Here is a 20,037-nt window from a genome sequence, read left to right as displayed (position 1 = left end):
GCTGATTTTTGTATTGTAAAGTTACCAGGTTTGTTGCTGATAGGTGATATTTATAAATACCTAAGAAATGCTATATGATTTGATAATTCTAATTTCATTTTGCTTAATTGTTCAGAATTTTTGATGGCATGTCTTAGTGGCATTTGTAGGGGGTTAACAATATAGAGGCATGTGCAGTCATGTGATGAAGCTTTCAGTGGTCTTGGTACAGCTGAAGTAGCCATTTTTTTAATCAGCAATGTTTAACTATGTTGCTTTTTGGAAGGTTGTGGGGGGTGAGGAAGCATTTCCTTTTTAAAGATAAAAGGGGAAAATTCCAATATTTCTTTCTCAAATGCATGTACCTGCTGTAGAGTGAAATAATACAAAGTGGTGATAAGCAGAGACAGGCATAACAAGGGACTTTAGAATAGTTCTCTAAATTGTACCATGTAAATGTATACTCTTACCAAAATTCACCTCTTGATCTCAGAGATGAGCATTTACATAAGGGTCATATGGGGAGGGGAGAGAGAATTCTTTTTGAAATTCAGTTGCAGAAAACCAAGTTATTCTGTTACTGCTTAGGCTGTTACAGCGTGACCTTGAATTTTGGATATGTGGAGTAAATAATAGGTGAGTCAGGTGCTGAACAGTCGCTAGAGCCGGCAAGAGCTGACTTTTTTTTTTAACAAAGGGTCTTTCCTGGATCTTACAAAGGTATAATGAAAAGTGACTTATTCTTCTACTAAAGTAGACATGGATTCTGTCTTAGTAACTTAGTAACTTAACCTCTCTGCACAGAGAGCTTTTATATGATGCTTTAGCTTTGTCTGGCAGCTTGAGGATCAGGATCACGTGTGTACCATTGTGAAGGTGAGTTTTATCAATGTCAGACAGTTGCGATCTGCTGTCCATAACTCGCATGGAATTGTATGCAGTGTCATGTTCCTTCAGGTGTGAATTACTGCAACATTTTAAACTTTGACCTTTCAAGGGCAATCTGTTGCTTTCAGTTAGCTAGAAGTCTGTTGCACCAATCCTGTGCTTTGTAGGTAACTTTGTCTTAAGACTCAGGTGGCTTTAAGTAAATCACATTTAAGCTTTAGAAATTGACCTGTCAGAGTGTGACTGTTGTTTTCTAATACTGCATGTCCTGGCTTCTCTGCAGAGATCTGTTGGTGGAGTTGTTAGCACCAACTATTAAGTAGAAATGTTGAAATAGAGGTTTTTCATTTCAGCGCCACAACCACAGCATGAATTTTATTTAAAATAAAAACTGTTCACTGTGTAATATGAAAGGAAACCTAAAACAGAAAATAAACCGCTGCTCCGGGCCAATGGGAGCTGCTGAAAGTGGCGGCCAGCATGTCCCTTGGCCTGCGCCGCTTGATAATTTGACATTTGATAAGTTGTAGAATAGGTAGAATATTATTACTACTAAGACTTATGAAGCTGAAGCATCCAAATTAAATGGTATAACTGCCATGTCAGGAAGCTTAAAGTGCGTGCTGTGGACTAAACTGTTCAGAAATAAACTTAGGCTTTGGCTACACTTACACTTCAAAGCGCTGCCGCGGCAGCGCTTTGAAGTATAAGTGTAGTCAAAGCGCCAGCGCTGGGAGAAATCTCTCCCAGCGCTGTCTGTACTCCACCTCCCTGTGGGGAATAACGGGCTTTGACCACACTGGCGCTTTGCAGCACCGCAATTTGCAGCGCTGGAGAGGGTGTGTTTTCACACCCTGCTGCAGCGCTGCAAATTTGTAAGTGTAGCCAAGCCCACAGTTGTTTGTCTAAACTTCTCAGATTTCTCTTGTCTGAACCCATACCATAAGGACAAAGCAAAAATTAATTTAATAATCCTTGTTACTATTAGTCTTGTTTTTTAAAACAAGACAAATTAATAACCTTTCATGGTAAACTAAAGGTGTTTAACTACAAGCCATATGTATGGTAATTGGTACTTGCACCCAACAGAGCTGAGTTAAGGATGCTATAGATATCTTTACTCAGTGTCTCCTCACTGTTTTTATTGTCTAGATTAACTATAAAATGTAATATACTAATGCAGTGTATCTTAAACTGTGATCTGCAGTGCACTGTTAGTTAATAGTAGCACATAGCTTCAAAAAGCACCTAATACAGTCCATTTTCTTGTAACTGTCTTGCAATATGTACATTTAAACTCAAATCAAGCAGTGAAACCATTGAGATTTTGATTGCAATATCGATTTTTTTTGATCGTGCATATATTGAATATTAAGATACATATTTACCACTGTGGCAAATGACCATAGTGAAGAGAATCTCTTTTGTTTAAATTTTAATTGGCATAGATTTTTGCATTTATTAAACTGATTGCTTTGAATAAATAGGTTTGAAGAATTTGTTTTATTTTCAGCTTAACCATAAGGGGAGCATTGATCATTAGAGTAGGGAATAGTTCTAAACTTACAAAGTAACTTGCCCTTTGATAATGTAAAATAGAGAACATGCTTGCCTTACCCAGCTGTTACCAAATGCCTTATTGAGAGGTCTCTAACAAGAATGGATTGACTATTACTCTCTGGAGGCAGAGGCCCTTTAACACTGTATCTTATATTTTTGCCAGACAAGAATAAAACTTGACAGATAAATGATGGAGGAATAGATCATAAATAAAGTACGCGTATCTGGTCTGTCTAGAAAAATTGAAGAATTGCATAGTAGAACAGACTTAGTTAATTGTTTACTTCAGTTAGGTAGTCAACGCAGTTCTCATTTTAGGGTTCTAAATATTGATTCCATGACTGATCAGTCCTAAAATTACTTCATAATTGATATAGGTTTGCATACTATACTTCTCACACTTCCAAAGTGCTTCAGTTGTAATAGATTATGTGTACTTAAAACTATTTCCCTGAAGCAACAGTGCAGTTCTAACCAGTTTTTGACTGTCTTTTCAGATTACATCAGATATGACCATGGGCATCTTAGAAGCCAGAAGGAAGGGCATGATGTCAGAATAACACACACATCATTTGTGAGGTCTGTGGGTTTTTGTATTATGCTGAAACTTTAACTTAGGCTACATTTGTCTTTAATACAGTTGTTAAACATATACAAAATACAGTAACTTGAAAATGAAAGGGTCTAAAGCTAAAGTAGTTAAAATATTAAAAGAATCAATCTCTAAAGTTCTCATTTGTCTTGAAGTACAGTGGGCTGGGTGAACCCTTGGTTGGGAATTTTTTTTGTATGTTTTTGTTTGATGATTTGTTTGCTTTTTTTTTTTTTTTTTAAAGCTGCTAAAGCCTGACTCTGGCTGAAAGATCTTTATGGCTTACTTCTCATTTCTGAGTCAACATGCCTGTTTACAAGCCCTTTGAGTTTTACTTTTGCTACTTTAATTTGTGCGCAACAAGTTCTGAAAGCTGTTGCATCTCTAAGTCATTACTGATGGATAAACTTCCTGACATAACACATTACGTTGTTATCCTGTTGGTGTCCTATAAAGTTTGTTTTGCCTTCAGTTCTTTGTGCCATGTTGAGATTCAACCCCAAGTCTGAAAGCTTTGCTCCCTGCAAATTACATGTTACTTCCTTGTAATATATTACAAGGTGCTTGAAAGGTGTGTTTTCTTAAGTAATCCTTGTATAGTCTTCTTGCTTTCCAGGGAAGTCATTTTTGTTTTCTTAATTAACATAAATTCCATTTGTCAGTCATATAGTGTATTTAAAACTTCATATTACACCTGCAAAAGAGAGCTAAAAACTTGATCCTGAGAAGCAATTCAGAGTCATAAACTCCTAGTGATACTAGTGGGCATACGTGTTGGGGCTGCAGTATTAACCGTACAAAATTAAAAACATTTGTTTTTAATGTGGTTGCTCAAAGGTTAAGTCATTTGGAATTGTCACTGAATATTAAACACTAAAAAGAAATACACCTTTCCTAACCAGGTTCATTTAATCGTGAATTATATGGGAGAAATAAAGTTTTTTTTCCCAAGACATTTTCTAGAATACAACAATCTTTATGGTCATTTGTAACTAGGAGCATTTTTAATGTATTGCATTATTGCATTCAAATGAGGAAGGACTTTTGTATAAAAGAATTTACTTGACCAATAGCTTCATGATTTACTGTTGCTATGATTTAAGGACATTTACTTTGATGGAATTTAATTTAGCTAATCCAAATCATAGTTACAATATGTTAATAGTGTCTGTCCTTGGAAGGAGTGGGTCTTTGATTCAGCAATCCAACACTAGAGTCAGAGGGAGGGAGTAGATAGCTATCCTAATTAAAAATGTTCTAAGAATTAGTAATAAAGTCTAGAAAAAGACTGAAAAATGTATGTAACTTTGTCTGACAGCTACCCCAAGTGTGAGTCCCTCAGAAATTAATTGGTAAATGTAGGCATTGTAGATTATAATTTTGGATTAACAAAGCAGTAAATATACTCAGGTTTTTGAGGTATGACCTAAAGTACCGTAAATCCCAGCGGTCATATGGAGGCTACCATTAGCGCAGAAAAAATACTGGAGACATCTGCTCAGCTGTCACCAATCAATACAGTGCTTTCAAGTTTCTCTCAGATATGGCCTTTAGTAGTACAGAATCAATAGCAATTTTAGGACTGAGTGTACTTCTAGGATTGCATGCTATTCTTGGAACTTTGTGTCCAGACTGTAATCTGTCTCCTGTTTGTTGATAAAACTTTGATTCTACCATTCCACACTGCTAGCTATAGGTGGCTGGAAAAAATTCTGTTTTACAAGAACTTTCAAGTTTTTGAACTTTGTTTTCATTCTGCATTGTCATGAAAACAAAACCTTTGGAAGGTTTTCACAAGACAGAGCTGTATGAAAACATCCCTTTTCAGATTGAAATGGTCAGGCTTTTGATATTTCTCTCCAGAAAGCCCACACTGGACCTGAGAAACCATCCTGTCAAATTTCATCGGCAATATGACGACTCAGCAGGTTGTTGCTGTAGCTTGTTAGTTCATTGGAGACAACAGATGTATTTAAGGGGGGCTTTGCCATACTGGTCAGAATTGAAAAGCAGGAGGCCCCACTTTAATGCATGGAGAAGAACGATGTTTGGCAAGTCAACAAGACAAAAATATAGCCCGTATAAAAACCTCATATTTACCATTAAGGCTGTGATGCAACTAACAACTCTGAGAAAATGAAAGTTGGTTCGACATCCATTTTTGCTTCATGGTGTGAAAATATTCTAGTCTGCTAAGTACTGTTTTGAAAGACAAAAATAGGCAATGTGAATAGCAGGGAGAACATCTGTCTGCAAGATGAAATTGCTATTTAGAAAATTGCTGAGCATAATTCCTTACAGGGGTTTTATTTGCCTATAGCTGTTGGTGTGACTTGAGCAGCCCTTGGCCTTCCTGCTATCTTACCGTGTGAACTGATCGGAATTGCTGCTGCATGGCCCACAGCAGCTTTTCTTGGAAACACCATTTATCCTGTGTAAGACTAAATCCCGTCCCCTGTACTAAGCTGCTAAAAAATTTTTACACCATAGTCTCATACCTGTTAGTGCAGCATTGTGCCTTTAGTTATACCAGTGCCATGTGCATGTAGACAAGCTCCAGGTCTGAATCTGTTCCTGTGTCGACAATGATGCCTAAAGTATTGTCCCCAGAAGAAAACATTGCAGTCCTTCACATTCTGGAGTAGCCCACGCTCCTGGTGTAAATGATTTACCAGTACAGTCTTAATCATTAAACTCTTTAAAACTAAGAGCCCCTCCAAGGCACAAGCTAGAGGACCCGAAATCACTTACCTGAACTAGAAAAAGGCAGGAAATGGTTTGAGGAGACTTTACAGGTCACTTCAATTTATTTTATTTCCCCTGGAATAACATTAAGCTTACATGGAATTTCAATACTGTAGTCTCCTCCTGTTTCAGAAACTTGGTGTATTTCAAGGCATCAAGAAGGAAGCAATAAACACACCTGTTATTTGACTGCTTATGATGAATGATTATTCATTCTTAATGCTAACATTTCATAAGACATCAGGATATAAATGAGTATTAGGATTTGTTGTAGAATGTCACAATTTTAACTTTCTGGAATTGTGTAGATATGCGCTTTATTTTATTTAATCCTGTGAACAAGCAATGGAAACCTATTGGGTTCTAAGGTGTTACCCTCTCCTTAATAGATTGCAGACTCTGCAGAAAAGGCCAATCACTTCGTTATGACTAAAAAAAGTACTTAAAGTGGTTTGCAGTTATGACTTTAAGTATGACACAAAATTGCAGGAGAACTTTCTTTCCTGTGCTCCAGAGCAGGAGAATCTGATTTCAGCTACTCACATCATGAAGTTTCACTTATATTTTTGAAAGTTAATAATTGTCACTGCTGGGAAAGGAATGTGAAACTGACCAGACAAGCATAATGTTTCTGGTATCAGAGCAAAAAGGGATATCCATAGGAATTACCATTCTGGGTCAGAACAATGGTCTATTTAATCAACTATACCAGTGGTTCTCAAAGCCAGTCTGCCGCTTGTTCAGGGAAAGCCCTGGCAGGCCAGGCTGGTTTGTTTACCTGCCACGTTCGCAGGTTCATCCGATCGTGGCTCCCACTGGCTGCTGTTCGCTGCTCCAGGCCAATAGAAGCTGCTGGAAGTGGCGCGGGCCGAGGGATGTGCTGGCCGCCGCTTCCCACCGTCCCTGTTGGCCTGGAGTGCCAAACCGCGGCCAGTGGGAACTACAATCGGCCGAACCTGCGGACAAAGCAGGTAAACAAACTGACCCTGCCTGCCAGGGGCTTTCCCTGAACAAGCAGCGGACCAGCTTTAAGAACCACTGCACTATACTATCTCAGATAGTGGTCATGTTTCAGAGGAAGATATGAAGAAACCCTGAAGTGGGAGATCTTGGAATTATCTGCTTGTAGAGGAAGTTTCTTTCTAATCAGCTTGTTTGATCAGGTTTATTACCCTGAAGCATGAGGATTTATGTCCCTTCCAAGTTTTTGGGGTTTTAATCCATAGTAACGTGTCACTGGATACACTATATATGAACATGGGCAAATTCATGCTTCCTGTAAGCTTGTAAGCTTTATTCTATTGTGGTAGTAAAGGCAGCAAAAAAAATGTCTCTCTCTCCAACCCTTTTCTCACTGTTTGCACAGGATGGGTGGCAGGAATCTCTTCATATTTAAAACCCTTCTGAAAAATATGGATTAAAAATTCCTCCTCAACTCAAACTTGCAATGTTTCCAGAAAAATGAAATTAAACTCAATATACTTCCCCTCCTTTTAAAGTAATGGGTCAAATAAGGGAATTGGTATTTAAATTACTGATATTTTTAAATGAGGGGGGGAAATGCCTCAAAGAAAACCAGCCTCACAATTTTACACACACAACTAGATTTTGCCACCAGAAAGTATGACAAATTTGTACATAAATCTCCAGTCTGTGTATTTTCCTTAATTTTCCGTGCATTTTGTTTTTAAATAGACGATATGGTTTCATCTTGGGCCAGTGTACTAAAATCAGCTTGTCCTCTTCGTCCTTGTAGCATTCAGAATCTTAAATCACAGGTAGAACTAATCTTAGTCCAATGACAGATTATCCAAAAGGAATATTAAAGTTTCTTTTGATATTCATGCAAATTAGGAGACTCCTCCCTGAATTTTTTCTCTTTAGAAATGTGTGTATTTCACACCCAAGTGGCTCATACTGATTACAAAAGAATAAGGAGATTTGTATAAACAGCTGATTGCATATACCAGAAGTGTGTATAGTCTGTCATCAGTACTGACTGTGCATGAGGAGAGATGGGACTTGCAAAAATTACAGAATTCTTACAATTAGAGTATATATTTTTAGAAATAATAAGTTTTCAATAAACAACTTACAAAATTGCAGCTAAGGACTTGTAAATGAGTGTCCTCAATTACTTACAGAAACATTCCAGCTTGAAACAATCATAGAATGTGAATTCTTAATTGCTTGTTTTGCCTATTGTGTCATAAAAATAAAAGTTGACATCTATTTTGCATGGCTTATTTGTGCATAAACATTATCTCTCCATCTTTCTTCAGGGCAAGTCCAGAAAACCATGCAGTCATCAGGGCACAGATTCCGGGACATTGAGCACCATCCCCTCCTTGCTGAAAATGACAGCTATGATTCTTCTTCATCGGAAGCCGATATGGCAGACAGGGTTTGGTTCATCCGTGATGGCTGTGGCATGGTCTGTGCTGTGATGACGTGGTTTCTGGTTGTCTATGCAGACTTTGTAGTGACTTTTGTCATGTTGCTGCCTTCCAAAGACTTTTGGTACTCTGTGATCAATGGTGTTCTTTTTAACTGTTTGGCAGTGCTAGCTCTGTCGTCTCATCTGAGAACTATGCTAACTGATCCTGTAAGTATATGATTATCTCTTGAAATTGGGTCATACTCTCGTGTTTAGTCAGTTGCAGAGAATAAAGTATGCAACTCTTGAGTTCTCTTTTATAGATAGGTAGGGTCTATCTCCTGCTGCTAGGATAATTCTATTGGTTGCAGATCTTGAAACTGATTGAAGCAGAGGTTGGTCTCAATCTCCAGCCTTTGGTTCTTTTATGGTATCATAAACAAGTCTTGAGCTGAGTGAAAAACAAAGCAGAAACCATTGAAAACTGTAAGGGAAAGGGAGGCACGTGGGCAGTGTAGGGTCACTTGTTATTTACTATTCAGGTCCATTATAGAAAATGATTAAAATGCCTGTTTTGTTTTGTAACTTTGTTTGTTTCCTAGTTATATTATCAAATCTAGATAACTTTATAAAAGTTGTTTGATTCCAGGTGATGTGATAAGAAAATCTTCTGCTTTTAACAAATAGAAAAAGTTAAAGGTTTTCAAAAATATCTGTGGCACTCTTGAAAATCTCACTCATCCTTAAGACTTGTTGATATAAACTAATATGCAGTAACATTTACCAGAGTTTGTTGACCGACAGTTAAAATGTGGAGTAAGTTGATCAATGTAGAGGGGAGACTTAGGACCAGGGCTCACTTGACATTATGGATATTTTTCTGTCAATAAATCTAAGGTTAAAATGTTCTGAATATTTTTACGTTATTGAATAAGTTAATGAGATTAGCAGAAAGATTAAATTATTAGTGTTCTAATAAGACTCAATATAGCTTTACCTTTTTTTTTAATAGGAAACAAACATTTGGAAAAATTAGCTATCACTTCCTGTACAAAGTATAATTCAGTTAAACTAAAAGCTTTCATGACTACTTACAACACTAAAATATATAGTTTGTATACAGAGTACATACAAAAATCTAAAATTACTTTGGAAATCTTGCTATGAAAACTAAATTAAGCAGTTACATCTTCACAATCTTAAAATGGTTTTTGATGTAGTTAAGTGGCATTTACTGGCAAATAAGTCTGTTCCTTGCTACCGAAAATGGTTCTGCAAGGTAAAAATTACAAATTGCCAGTTTTACTGCCACACAAAATTGGAATTAGCAAATGCGAATACAGTTTAGAATGCATTTCTGTCAACGTGCATAGTAATAGCTTTATGGCAGCCTAAATGGTGTGTTTTCAACTATTGCTATAACAGTGTACCTATTTCCAGTTCAATAGCAGTTGTGCTTATAACTAGTTGTCTAAAATTATATTCTTCAATTTCTGGGTTAACTCTTGTAAGGTGGAACTGGTGGCAAGATAACGTTTAGTATAAAATGTCATCCTTAGAAGAAATAGAGAGCATCTTGCTATAAAAGTCTTGACACTGACATCTAAACAGTGAATTTGGTGGTGTCTCAGCTCTATATTGAAGCCTGTGGGATTTGCAGTGTCATGGGAAATCTCACTGTTTAACTACTGGAGCATGGTGAATGAGTGGACTTCTGAAGTGTTTAAGTTGAGATTATAATGTTTCTCATCAGTTCAGGTCTTTGCAGCTTTTTATCATTCATTGTAGCAAGTATTCACAGCACAAGTTTTAAAAAGTTCTGTTAGTAAGCAAGCCCAGTCTACATAACACTACATTTTGAATTGGTATTGTAAACTATAAACTGATTGGATTGGCTTTGTTAGAGTTCATATGCAAAAAAAGAGTATTTATTAGGGCGCGGGGGGGGGGGGGGGAGACACACCTGTGGTGCTTCAAGGAGTGATTTTGGCAATTCAGTAAAGGTGCTAGTGCTTGAGTAGTTCTGAGCCCCACCCAGTGATGAAAGATTGGTTCTTGAAGCCAATGCCTTAAACAAGGCGTTCTTGAAGAACCAGTTAGTGTGTTTATGGGTGTGTTAAGCTCCGATTATTAAAAATACCTAAGACCTCAAGACCCAAGATATTGTTTATAGACAAAGTATGTCTTAATCTGTTTCACTTAATGTACTTCCCATATTACCAGAAAAAAAAAAGTCTGTGTAGTAGAAACTGTTCACTGTTAAATAAGAATAAAGGAAAATTAAAGTCTCTCTCAAAATTCATAAGAAGTATAACATTACATTTGAAGACAAATAGATTTTATTATCTTATAACCATGAGAATTTCATCAGAAGTAAACTGGCTACAGTTTGAGATTATAAAAGTCATAATCTCTCCAGTGTTTGTAACTGGAATCAAGTATCATTGTCTTTATTTGTGTTTACTTGTTAATTCAGCAAAATGGCAAAGACATGAGATCGAGAATATTTGGATAATTACGCTTATGAATGAATGAAATTAGTGGAAAAGAGGTGGAAGGGTTTTTTTGTTTTTTTTAGTAGAAATTTTAATCCCTCCAGAACTAACTAAATCATCTCTTAGGTTTTGTCTTCAGTGTAGTACGGTTCTTTGAGCTCAGAGCGGGTGAGTAGTCTCTTGGTCTATCCAAGGCCATGATCAAGTGTCTTGATGTTTTTGGTCTTTTGGCCTCGAGATGAAAACCTTGTCTGTGTCTTTGGAACCTTGAGGTAAAAAATATTATCTAAGTTGTATTAGTTCCATTTTGCCTAACTTGAATGAGAATGGTCACACTCATAAACAATGTTTGAGCAGCAGAGAGTTGTGGAGTCTGCTCTGCATTACTAGCTCCAGCATCAACATGCCCCCTGATGGGCCAGTTAGCTCAAGTGTACAGAATCACTTAACTCGAGCTAGAGCTAGAGTATTTAACAGGAGTCTGGTTAGGAGCAACAGTAAGGGCTGGTCTTCATTATGGGGAGATTGGGAGATCAGTGTTACTGCAATCAATGCAGCAGGGGTTGATTTAGTGGATCTAGTGAAGACCCGCTAAATCGACGGCAGAGCACTCGCCAGTTGACCCCGATACACCACCTTTCCGAGTAGAGCAAGGTAAGTCGACCGGAGAGTGCCTCCCGTTGATGCAGCACAATGAAGACACCAGGGTAAGTAGACCTAAGCTACGTTATTCACATAGCTGGGGTAGCGTAACATAGGTCGACTTATCTCAGTAGTGAAGGCAAGCCCTAAGTTATACCTTGAGTTAGTACTGTAGTGAAGAGAAGCCATAGAATGCGAAACATCGGGTTGTGGACATGGGTTGACAAAACATTCTGCTTCAGTGGAAATTCCCTCCTACTGAACAGGAGGGAAATACGCATTCATGTGTTAAGATCTGGCAGCGCTCAGTTTTCTCTCCAGAAGAGCTTCCTTAAATCATTTAAGTAAGCTGGGTTTTTTTTACTAGATTGTGTAAATGAAAATCACAAACAATTGCAAAGACTGACAATAACAGGCTCCAAATACAACTACTCTTTTCCTGATACTTCTCCACCATCACCCAGAAAATCAGCATTAGTGTGTTCTGAGTGTAGAAAAACAAGCAGCACATTCACCATTTTTAGAAAACGGGTTGGGAGGGAGCCTGAGTGGATTTTTACCATGTAACACCTTTGCCCTTGTCACACACTCCACACTTCCTTCATATAAATCCTTTTGCTTTCATTCTAGCAGTTTGACTAAACCCTTAAAGACAAGACAATCCAAAGCAAAAGCTTTCAAACTATTCTTGGTTCACTCTGGGCCTCTTAGTATTGTATTCTTGGTTCACTCTGGGCCTCTTAGTAATGTCAATAGCTGATTGCCCTAGCTTTTGGGCTTCAGCATAGTTAACCTACTATATATACCTAAAAGCAGGCATGTCCCTTTCCTGATTTGCTCACTTACAACAAATCTTTTCAACCCTAAGCAAAGATTCTGACTGCAGTTTTGACATTTGTAGGTAAAGATCATGGATTCTATCCAAGTTTGTGGCGGTTCACTTGAAACTGAACTGGGACTAATGGGTTGTGGTTTCTCTGGAAGCCATTCAGCCTTATGTTAGGCCTGTTTTGATCAAACTGATTTTGGAAATTGTGCTGAGTGCAGGTTCCTATAAGAGGAAAATAATGTCTGTACTAAAATGGGCTTAGTGTGAAAAACATTTTATATTTAATACACTCCGTATTAATGTTGAATAGTCAAACCTGTTCAAATCTGCTGTTAAAAAGTGATTTAAAAAGTGTTATCTTTCCCAATTTAAGATGATTTCTTCTCTCACTCCATTTTAAATATTTAGGGGGCTGTACCAAAAGGAAATGCCACTAAAGAATACATGGAGAGTTTGCAGCTGAAACCAGGGGAAGTGATCTACAAATGTCCAAAATGCTGTAGTATCAAACCAGAACGTGCACATCATTGCAGGTATATCATTTTTTTCTTTAAAGTAAACATTCATAAAGATATTTGAAAGTGAAATTCTAAAAAAGTATAAAGTAGCTAATGAACATGGTCTGCAGGTTTCTTGCTTTGATTTAATGACAGTTTTGCAGACTTTGTACTACAAAACTGTGTATATTTGTCTATTGAATAGATATAAAAACTTGAGGTGGAGCAGGGAAGAAGCCTAAAAGTTTTAAAGGATCTCATTGCTATTTGGTAAATTTTTTTGTACAGCAGAAAGCTTTTCCTCTTATCATTTACTCCGTTAGCTAAAAAATTAAAAAAAACAACAACAAAAAACTACTTTTATATACTGGTCTTACTTTGATATTGGATTCTGGAGTTATTGTTCTGGTTACAAGAGTAATTTTAAATGAAGAAATTAATTGTAAGTACATTTGAAATGGCCACCTCAATGTGTGCTCTTCTTGAAAATTCTGAAAAAGGTCTGTTCAAAATGACACGTTCTTGGGCACGTGGATTGACTACTCGGTTGTTGTTTTTTCTCCCCTAGGCAGCATGCATTAACAGTTTGTTAAACCAATGAAATATTCCTCAGTTCATTGGAGAGTGTTCTGAGTAATGAAAGACGTGATTATCATAGTCTTGGATTAGGATATTGTATAAAGTATAGTAAATCTATCTACTTTAAATTCACTCTGTTCCTGTTAGCTTGAAGGCATATTTTAGATGCACCTGTAATGTTCAACCACTGAAAAGATTAACTTAAATGTCTGTCTCTGTCTAACTAAGAGACATGTAAATATTTGTATACTGTGTATGCATGTTTATATACACAGAGCTACATGTGTGTAATGTTTTTAATAGCACCTCTCTGTATAGAGTAAGGCATATCCAGCTGTGTAATATATTGACAGTTTCTGCTTACCTAAAGGATGCGAATGAACTTTTTGTTGGAACGCTAAAATGCAAATCATTATGGAAATGACTGTAAAAAAAAAAAATTGCAGTTGATATAAATTAACTGTTTTGTCACTCTAGTTGTGGAAAGGTTATGGTTGAGAAGTCACTTCCATATAAACTGCTACTCTGAAACCTTCCATATAAACTGTCTGTCTTGGAGCTGAATTCTTGTTCTTATCTTGGATGTGAATTTTGTTTTAGTATGTGGAGTGGGAAGGGAAAGTTCCATGTAAATATGTAATAATTGTTAAATTATCTAACCCCGAGAGGGGGAGAGTCTCTTCAGTTGAGACTTCATACATGTTCTTTATACACAGAACTCAAATGCCTTTTCTTTTTAAACCTAACAAGAACTTGGTTTGTAAGGAATGGTGCTTGTGAGGATCAGAGCCTTTGATGATTTCAATTTTGAGTGTTTTCTTTAAGCAATATGATTGTATTCTTTTCAGAAGGTTACAATTTTACTTTCTTGCACTTTGGCAAGCGCATAGTAGGTCAGATGTTCCAGATAGATACAAGCATTGTCTGGTCATCAGACAGTAGAACAGGAGCCAAGAAGTGCATCTTCTAGCCTGGTTCCTGGAAATCTGTCTCCCAAGTTCCTCTGTAACTGGCTCTTTATTTAACTTAATCTCTGCCTTAGCCTACCTATTAAATAGATTGCAATGGTAAAGCACTTTTTAGACCTTCGATTGAAAGGTACTCATGACTATTTTGGTGTCTCTAGGAGAAAGATTTGAGTCTTTTTTACATCCTGGAAATGCTATGATAGCAATAAGTATGAAAATTTAATTGCATACATCAGGAAAACTTTCACAGCATCAATAACTTAGGGTGGATCTGTAGGCTAACACTATATAGGAATGGAAAATGCTCTTGTTAAAAAGGGCAAGCAGTCTTACTTTTGGGAATCATAACAGAGATTGTAATCACATCATAGAGAAAAGTTTTTAACATTGCATTATTTTTCTAAATTCAAGTCTTTACTGAGTGTTTTTACTTAGGTTTATTTTAAAACCATCCCAAGGAAGCAACCAATTATAAATATCCATTGTTTTCTATCTGAATATATTTATTCATAATACACCAGAACTATTCATTTATTACTGTTGAAGTTGAAGGGATTTAATGTTTTTGCATAGTCAACAAGAAAATCTGTAACTCTACAAGCTCACCTCATATTAAATTAGGAAAATTAAAGATACTTATTACTTAAATGGTCAGTTTGGGGAAAGACAGCAACAAATATAGCAACTTTTTTATTTTGCACTGTAGAATATAGAGATTTTGATTAGTTTCTTTTGTAACTAACTTTAAGAGAAATGTTGGTTGATAGCCCTTAGGTCTAACAAAGAGATGTGGTGAGAGATTTCTGGAATTGTTGCCAGAAATGTCCAACAGACAAAGCCACACACACAAAGAGCAGATCTAATTTGAAGGCATGCATTGAGCAGCCCATTGGTACTGGTCCAGCAGCGGATAAAGATGATACTACATCTGAATGTATGTTGTGTATCATATGCTGCTCCTGATTGAATCTTTTGTAATTTAATGATAGATTTTATTTCTGAGAAATGAGAGGGAATTGACAATTTATAAATGAAGTTTAGACTGTTCTCTGAAGCATTTTGGCTGTGCGCACATGTTCAGTATATTTGATAGAGTTGTGTGGGTAGTAAAACAGCTGTGAACATTTCTGGGGAGATTGAAAATCTCCCTTCTTGCAGATATTAGGTCAATTTATCTGTAAGGTACTTTCTGCCAAATACTGTTTTTGGCTGTTTTTTTTACCTTGAATCTGGAAAGGATTGAAGCTCTACTTACATGGTGTACTTGTAGCTACAGGGTTATTATAAAATAAAAAATATATGGATGTACACATTTATCCTTTTTGGAGCATGGCGGTATTCATTTTAGTGGGTATGAAACAAGTGTTTTCTATAAAGTCATTTACGCTCTCAGAAGTCATGGCATACATGTTTTTGAAGAAAACATATTGTTCTAAATTGGTAAACCACAACAGACAAAACTAGTTAAGACCTTTGCTTTTTTCCCTTCAGCTTTCATTAAATTCTGCATATTAGTTTTTGGCTGAGACACACTACGTGTTCTTTCCTACAGTGAAATTTAGATCCTTTTTAAAAAATAAAAAAAATAAAAAGTCCCTATTTCTCTCTTCCCCTCCGCAAGTATTTGCAAGCGATGTATTCGAAAGATGGATCATCACTGCCCATGGGTGAATAATTGTGTAGGAGAGAAAAACCAGAGGTTTTTCGTGCTGTTTACGGTGAGTACGGATGACCAACAAATTGTTCTAATTACGAACATAATTATATGTTCTAACTATGAACATAAATATGAACATACATACTTTGTAATTTAATGATAGATTTTATTTCTGAGAAATGAGAGGGAATTGACAATTTATAAATGAAGTTTAGACTGTTCTCTGAAGCATTTTGGCTGTGCGCACATGTTCAGTATATTTGATAGAGTTGTGTGGGTAGTAAAACAGCTGTGAACATTTCTGGGGAGATTGAAAATCTCCCTTCTTGCAGATATTAGGTCAATTTATCTGTAAGGTACTTTCTGCCAAATACTGTTTTTGGCTGTTTTTTTATCTTGAATCTGGAAAGGATTGAAGCTCTACTTACATGGTGTACTTGTAGCTACAGGGTTATTAAAAAATATACACGATTGGATGTACACATTTATCCTTGTACAGGATTCAGGATTCAGTTGCTCACTATTTAGCCGTACCCTTATTCTTGGGGGAATTCTTCACCAAAAAATTAAAAATGTTGTGTACAATATTTTAAAATTCTGCATATTTTATTTGACAAAATAACACAATATAATCAAGCCAGTTTCATTTATTTTGGTAATTTATTTCAAAATACCTGTTAACAAGTATGTCTCTAACAATATAGACAACAAAAAAGATTCAGGAAATGTTTTTTTGACAAATAGATTCCTAAGCATATTAATACAGAATTTTGAATAATCATTCATATGAACTACAATATGGAACTGTATTTCCCACACCCTCAGAAGCAGTGTAGAGGCTTGAAGGAATCCAGGGTAATGAAGGAGAGGGAAGTAATTGCTGGGAAGAAGTCTGGGAATGAACCTGGAAGGTTGTTGGGTGTGGATGGGAGAAGTATGGAACAGTAGTTGTGGGTTGTTGGGTTTTGGGGGGGGGGGGGGGGTCTTAGAGTTGGGGAGCCTCCCCCATGCAGACTTTGGCTGACCCCTAGCCTTTCCCAGTCGGGCACATCTGCCCCTGTGCCTGTGTCCCTGGACCCACCCCCCAGCCATTCGCTGACCCCATGTGTCCCTGCATCCCCACTCCCATTCAACCCCTTTCCCAGTCTGTTCCCCTACTGCCCCTCTAAATCCCAGTCTGTCTCCCCCCCCCCCCCCAGCAGCCCCATGTTCCCCACTCTGTCTCCTCCCCACACCGCTGTATCCCATGCCGCCTCACCTGGCCCCCACAGGCAGGGCTCTGAGGAATGCAGCTTCTGCTCTCTCCCTGTCAGCTGCTGACCACTAGGCAGGTGAGCAGTGAGCTGGCTGCTTCTGTTTTGGTGCCACAGCAGCCCCTGGTGGGAAAAAGGCATAACTGCAGAGTCTCTCCAGTAGAATGTATTTTCTGCAGAGAAAAAAAAAAAAATCTGTGGGACATATGTGTGGTGTGCGGACACCGTGGTGCAGAATTCCCCTAGGAATACATACCCTGGATGTGCAACATTATACCATTTCACTGTGTGCAGTATATTGCATTATATAACAGTATGTTACTAATTTTTAAAGTTTGCAATGTGACATAATTATATGCCTGGGGGCAGGGCTTGGATCAGGCTGATATAATATGCTGGTACCTTGCTCAAGCTGCGATCTTGTTCTGCAGAATCTCAATTTTCATTTAAAATCTGTTGAGGGTGGCAAAGAAAACCTCAAATGTGAACTGATTATGATAACTACACGCGTCTGCAGTAAGCCTTGAACAATAGCTCTGAGATGCCCGGTGGTGATTTTAAATGTCATTGTTCACAATTTAATTCCTCATGTAAGAAAGGAGAGGGAGCATACCTACATCAGCACAATTTACAGTGAGTGACTTCTCCTTTTGGTGCCACAAGTGAGTGTTGTTTAGGAGAGGGTGGTAATTTCCTTCACACAAGAAGGAGCCTGGTAGAGCCAAGTTGGGAATCTGAGCTCCACTGAGGGGGACATAAGTCTAAGGAGCTAAGGAATTGAGGTCAGAATGCAACCATATTTTGAGCATCTGCACAACAGGCTCAATGGCAACTCGCATGGGCAGACCTTGGAAGAGTACCACTGCCCTTCTCCTTCCCCTAATTTTTCCCCTGCCTTGGAGAGGCTATTAGTAGATATTAGCCATGCTTCTTTTAATCAGTGTTTGAGTCCAGTGTTGCAATGACTTAAAGTCCATTAGTAGTTCTTAGAGTGCTTGCTGATGTCCATTCCATGTTAGATGTGTGTGCACCATTGCTGAAGATTTTTCCCCTCTCAACCCACACGCTTATGCACCGGTATAGGAGCACCACCGGTTGCTGTAACAACTCTCGCTTCAGCAAGGTGTTCTTCTCAGTGGTTTCTTACTCTGTTTCATAGTTTCTTAAGTATAGTTGTAGCGTATATATTGTAAATAGCATTAGTGTAAATAGTTAGAACCCCAGTCTCCTTATTGTCAAGGTGCTCTCTTTGCCCGTGGGGCCAGGCATGCCCGGTCCGCAGGTTTCAAACCCGGTGCCTCTTGTGGCAAGCCTATGTCCATGAGCAACACACACTCCAGTTGTCTGAAGCATTTGGGAGAATCTCCTGTCCACCACCGATCTCTGGACACTTGGCATCAAATGGAGGCTGAGAGAGTACCACTTCGCCATGGTCACTTCAGGAGGGTTCTTCATCTGAGTCTGAGGTAGAACCATATGTCCAGCCTAAGGGCCGGCACCCATCCTATGTACCACCCGACCTCGGTATGGGTCCTCCCACCGGCGCATGGCCAAGGGAAGTGTGGCTTATGCAATGGTCATACTGGAATCCTTGGGGGTTTTCCCCCAGTACTGGGTCCACATTCCTGCCAATCTTACTCAGTTGCCTCTGAGAGGTGGGGTCCTGCTCCATCCTGCTCGGCATCGAACCCCGACTCCGGTATCAACCCCAATACTCATATTCAGGATGTAGCCCCCATGGATGATGTTGAGGCTGAGGAAGAGGGGGGAAAAAAAAAATCTTCCCTCCAGTACAAGTCTCTTCCTCCTCCTCCTCCTCAGATGAGGCTGTCTCAGGGCTGAATATCTTGCTTCCACAGGCTGACTTCAGGACTCATCAGAGTTTCTAAAGCAGATAGCAGCTATCCTGGGGCTAGAGATTGAGGAACTCAAGGAACCATCCCACATCCTTGTTGACATTCTGGCTGCAGCAGCTCCTTCTGAGTTGCCCTGTCCATTAATGAGGCTGTAATAGATTTGGTCAGGGCCCTGTGGCAAACCTCTTCTTCTCTGCCCTCCACCTCAAAGAGGGCTGAGAAGAAATATTATGTGACAGCCAGTGGGTATGAGTATCTATACTCCCACCCCTCTCCAGGGTCCCTTGTATCGGCGGCCAACAAGGAGGCCAGACGGGTGCTACCCCCAAACGGACACAAAGAAACTTGACCTGTTTGGGAGGAAAGTTTATTCGACAGCTGGGGAGAGACGACTACAATCTGTGGGACTTCTTGTCCAAGTTCAAAGACTCTATGCCTCAGGGCTCAAGGCAGGAATTCTCTGCCCTCTTAGAGATGGGTAAGTATGTTGCCAGGGCCTCACTCCAGGCGGTACTAGAAAAACTGATGTTGCGGCAAGGACAGTGGTCTCTGCAGTGACCATGAGGCGATGTTCTTGACTGCAGACCCTCGGAGCTACCTCAGGAGGTCCAACAGTAGATCCAGGACCTCCCTTTCAAAGGCTCCTCATTCTTGGAGCAGACTGATACAAAGCTCCATGGCCTGAAGGACTAAAGGGCCACCGTGGTCCCTGGGCCTCTCTGCTCCATCAACTTTGAAGGAGCACTTCAGGCCTCAGCAGCCGACCCACTTCTCGGCTCCACCTCCGAGACAGGAACCCTTTAATAGAAAGGGAGGAGGTTACAAATGCTGTCAGCCACTGCCGTCCACCTCAACCTCACTTTCCGGGTCTCATAGGTACTCCATTGAAGCACCCCATGGTGCTATACCAATTCCCAGTTTGGACTCTACCTCCTCCTTGGTTTTGGATCAATTATCTCACTTCAGCCGAACATGGTCTTGCCTGGGGCATATGGCCACGTGCACTTACGTGGTCCGACACCTGATGCCGTGACTCAGACCCCTGCAGACATGGTTTGCTTTAGTGTATGCCCCGAACAGACAACATTTGGACTCAGTTGGACTGTTCCAACCCCCATCT

General features: G+C 38.9%; 1 protein-coding gene across 2 annotated transcripts in view; it reads left to right on the top strand.

The window, feature by feature from the left end:
- Window positions 1-20,037, top strand: part of ZDHHC7 (zinc finger DHHC-type palmitoyltransferase 7) — a 50,400-nt gene that overhangs the window by 20,637 nt on the left and 9,726 nt on the right. For both annotated transcript variants that reach the window (XM_044986885.1, XM_044986884.1), the window contains exons 2-5: window positions 2,925-3,006; window positions 8,047-8,369; window positions 12,516-12,640; window positions 15,773-15,869. In XM_044986885.1, the coding sequence (XP_044842820.1) occupies window positions 8,064-8,369; window positions 12,516-12,640; window positions 15,773-15,869 (528 nt within the window). In that variant the 5' untranslated portion in view covers window positions 2,925-3,006; window positions 8,047-8,063. The remainder of the gene's footprint in view (window positions 1-2,924; window positions 3,007-8,046; window positions 8,370-12,515; window positions 12,641-15,772; window positions 15,870-20,037) is intronic.

Source organism: Mauremys mutica, chromosome 14, assembly GCF_020497125.1.
Source record: "Mauremys mutica isolate MM-2020 ecotype Southern chromosome 14, ASM2049712v1, whole genome shotgun sequence".
NCBI classification, from domain to species: domain Eukaryota; kingdom Metazoa; phylum Chordata; order Testudines; family Geoemydidae; genus Mauremys; species Mauremys mutica.
This window is presented reverse-complemented; position numbering and strand designations above follow the sequence as displayed.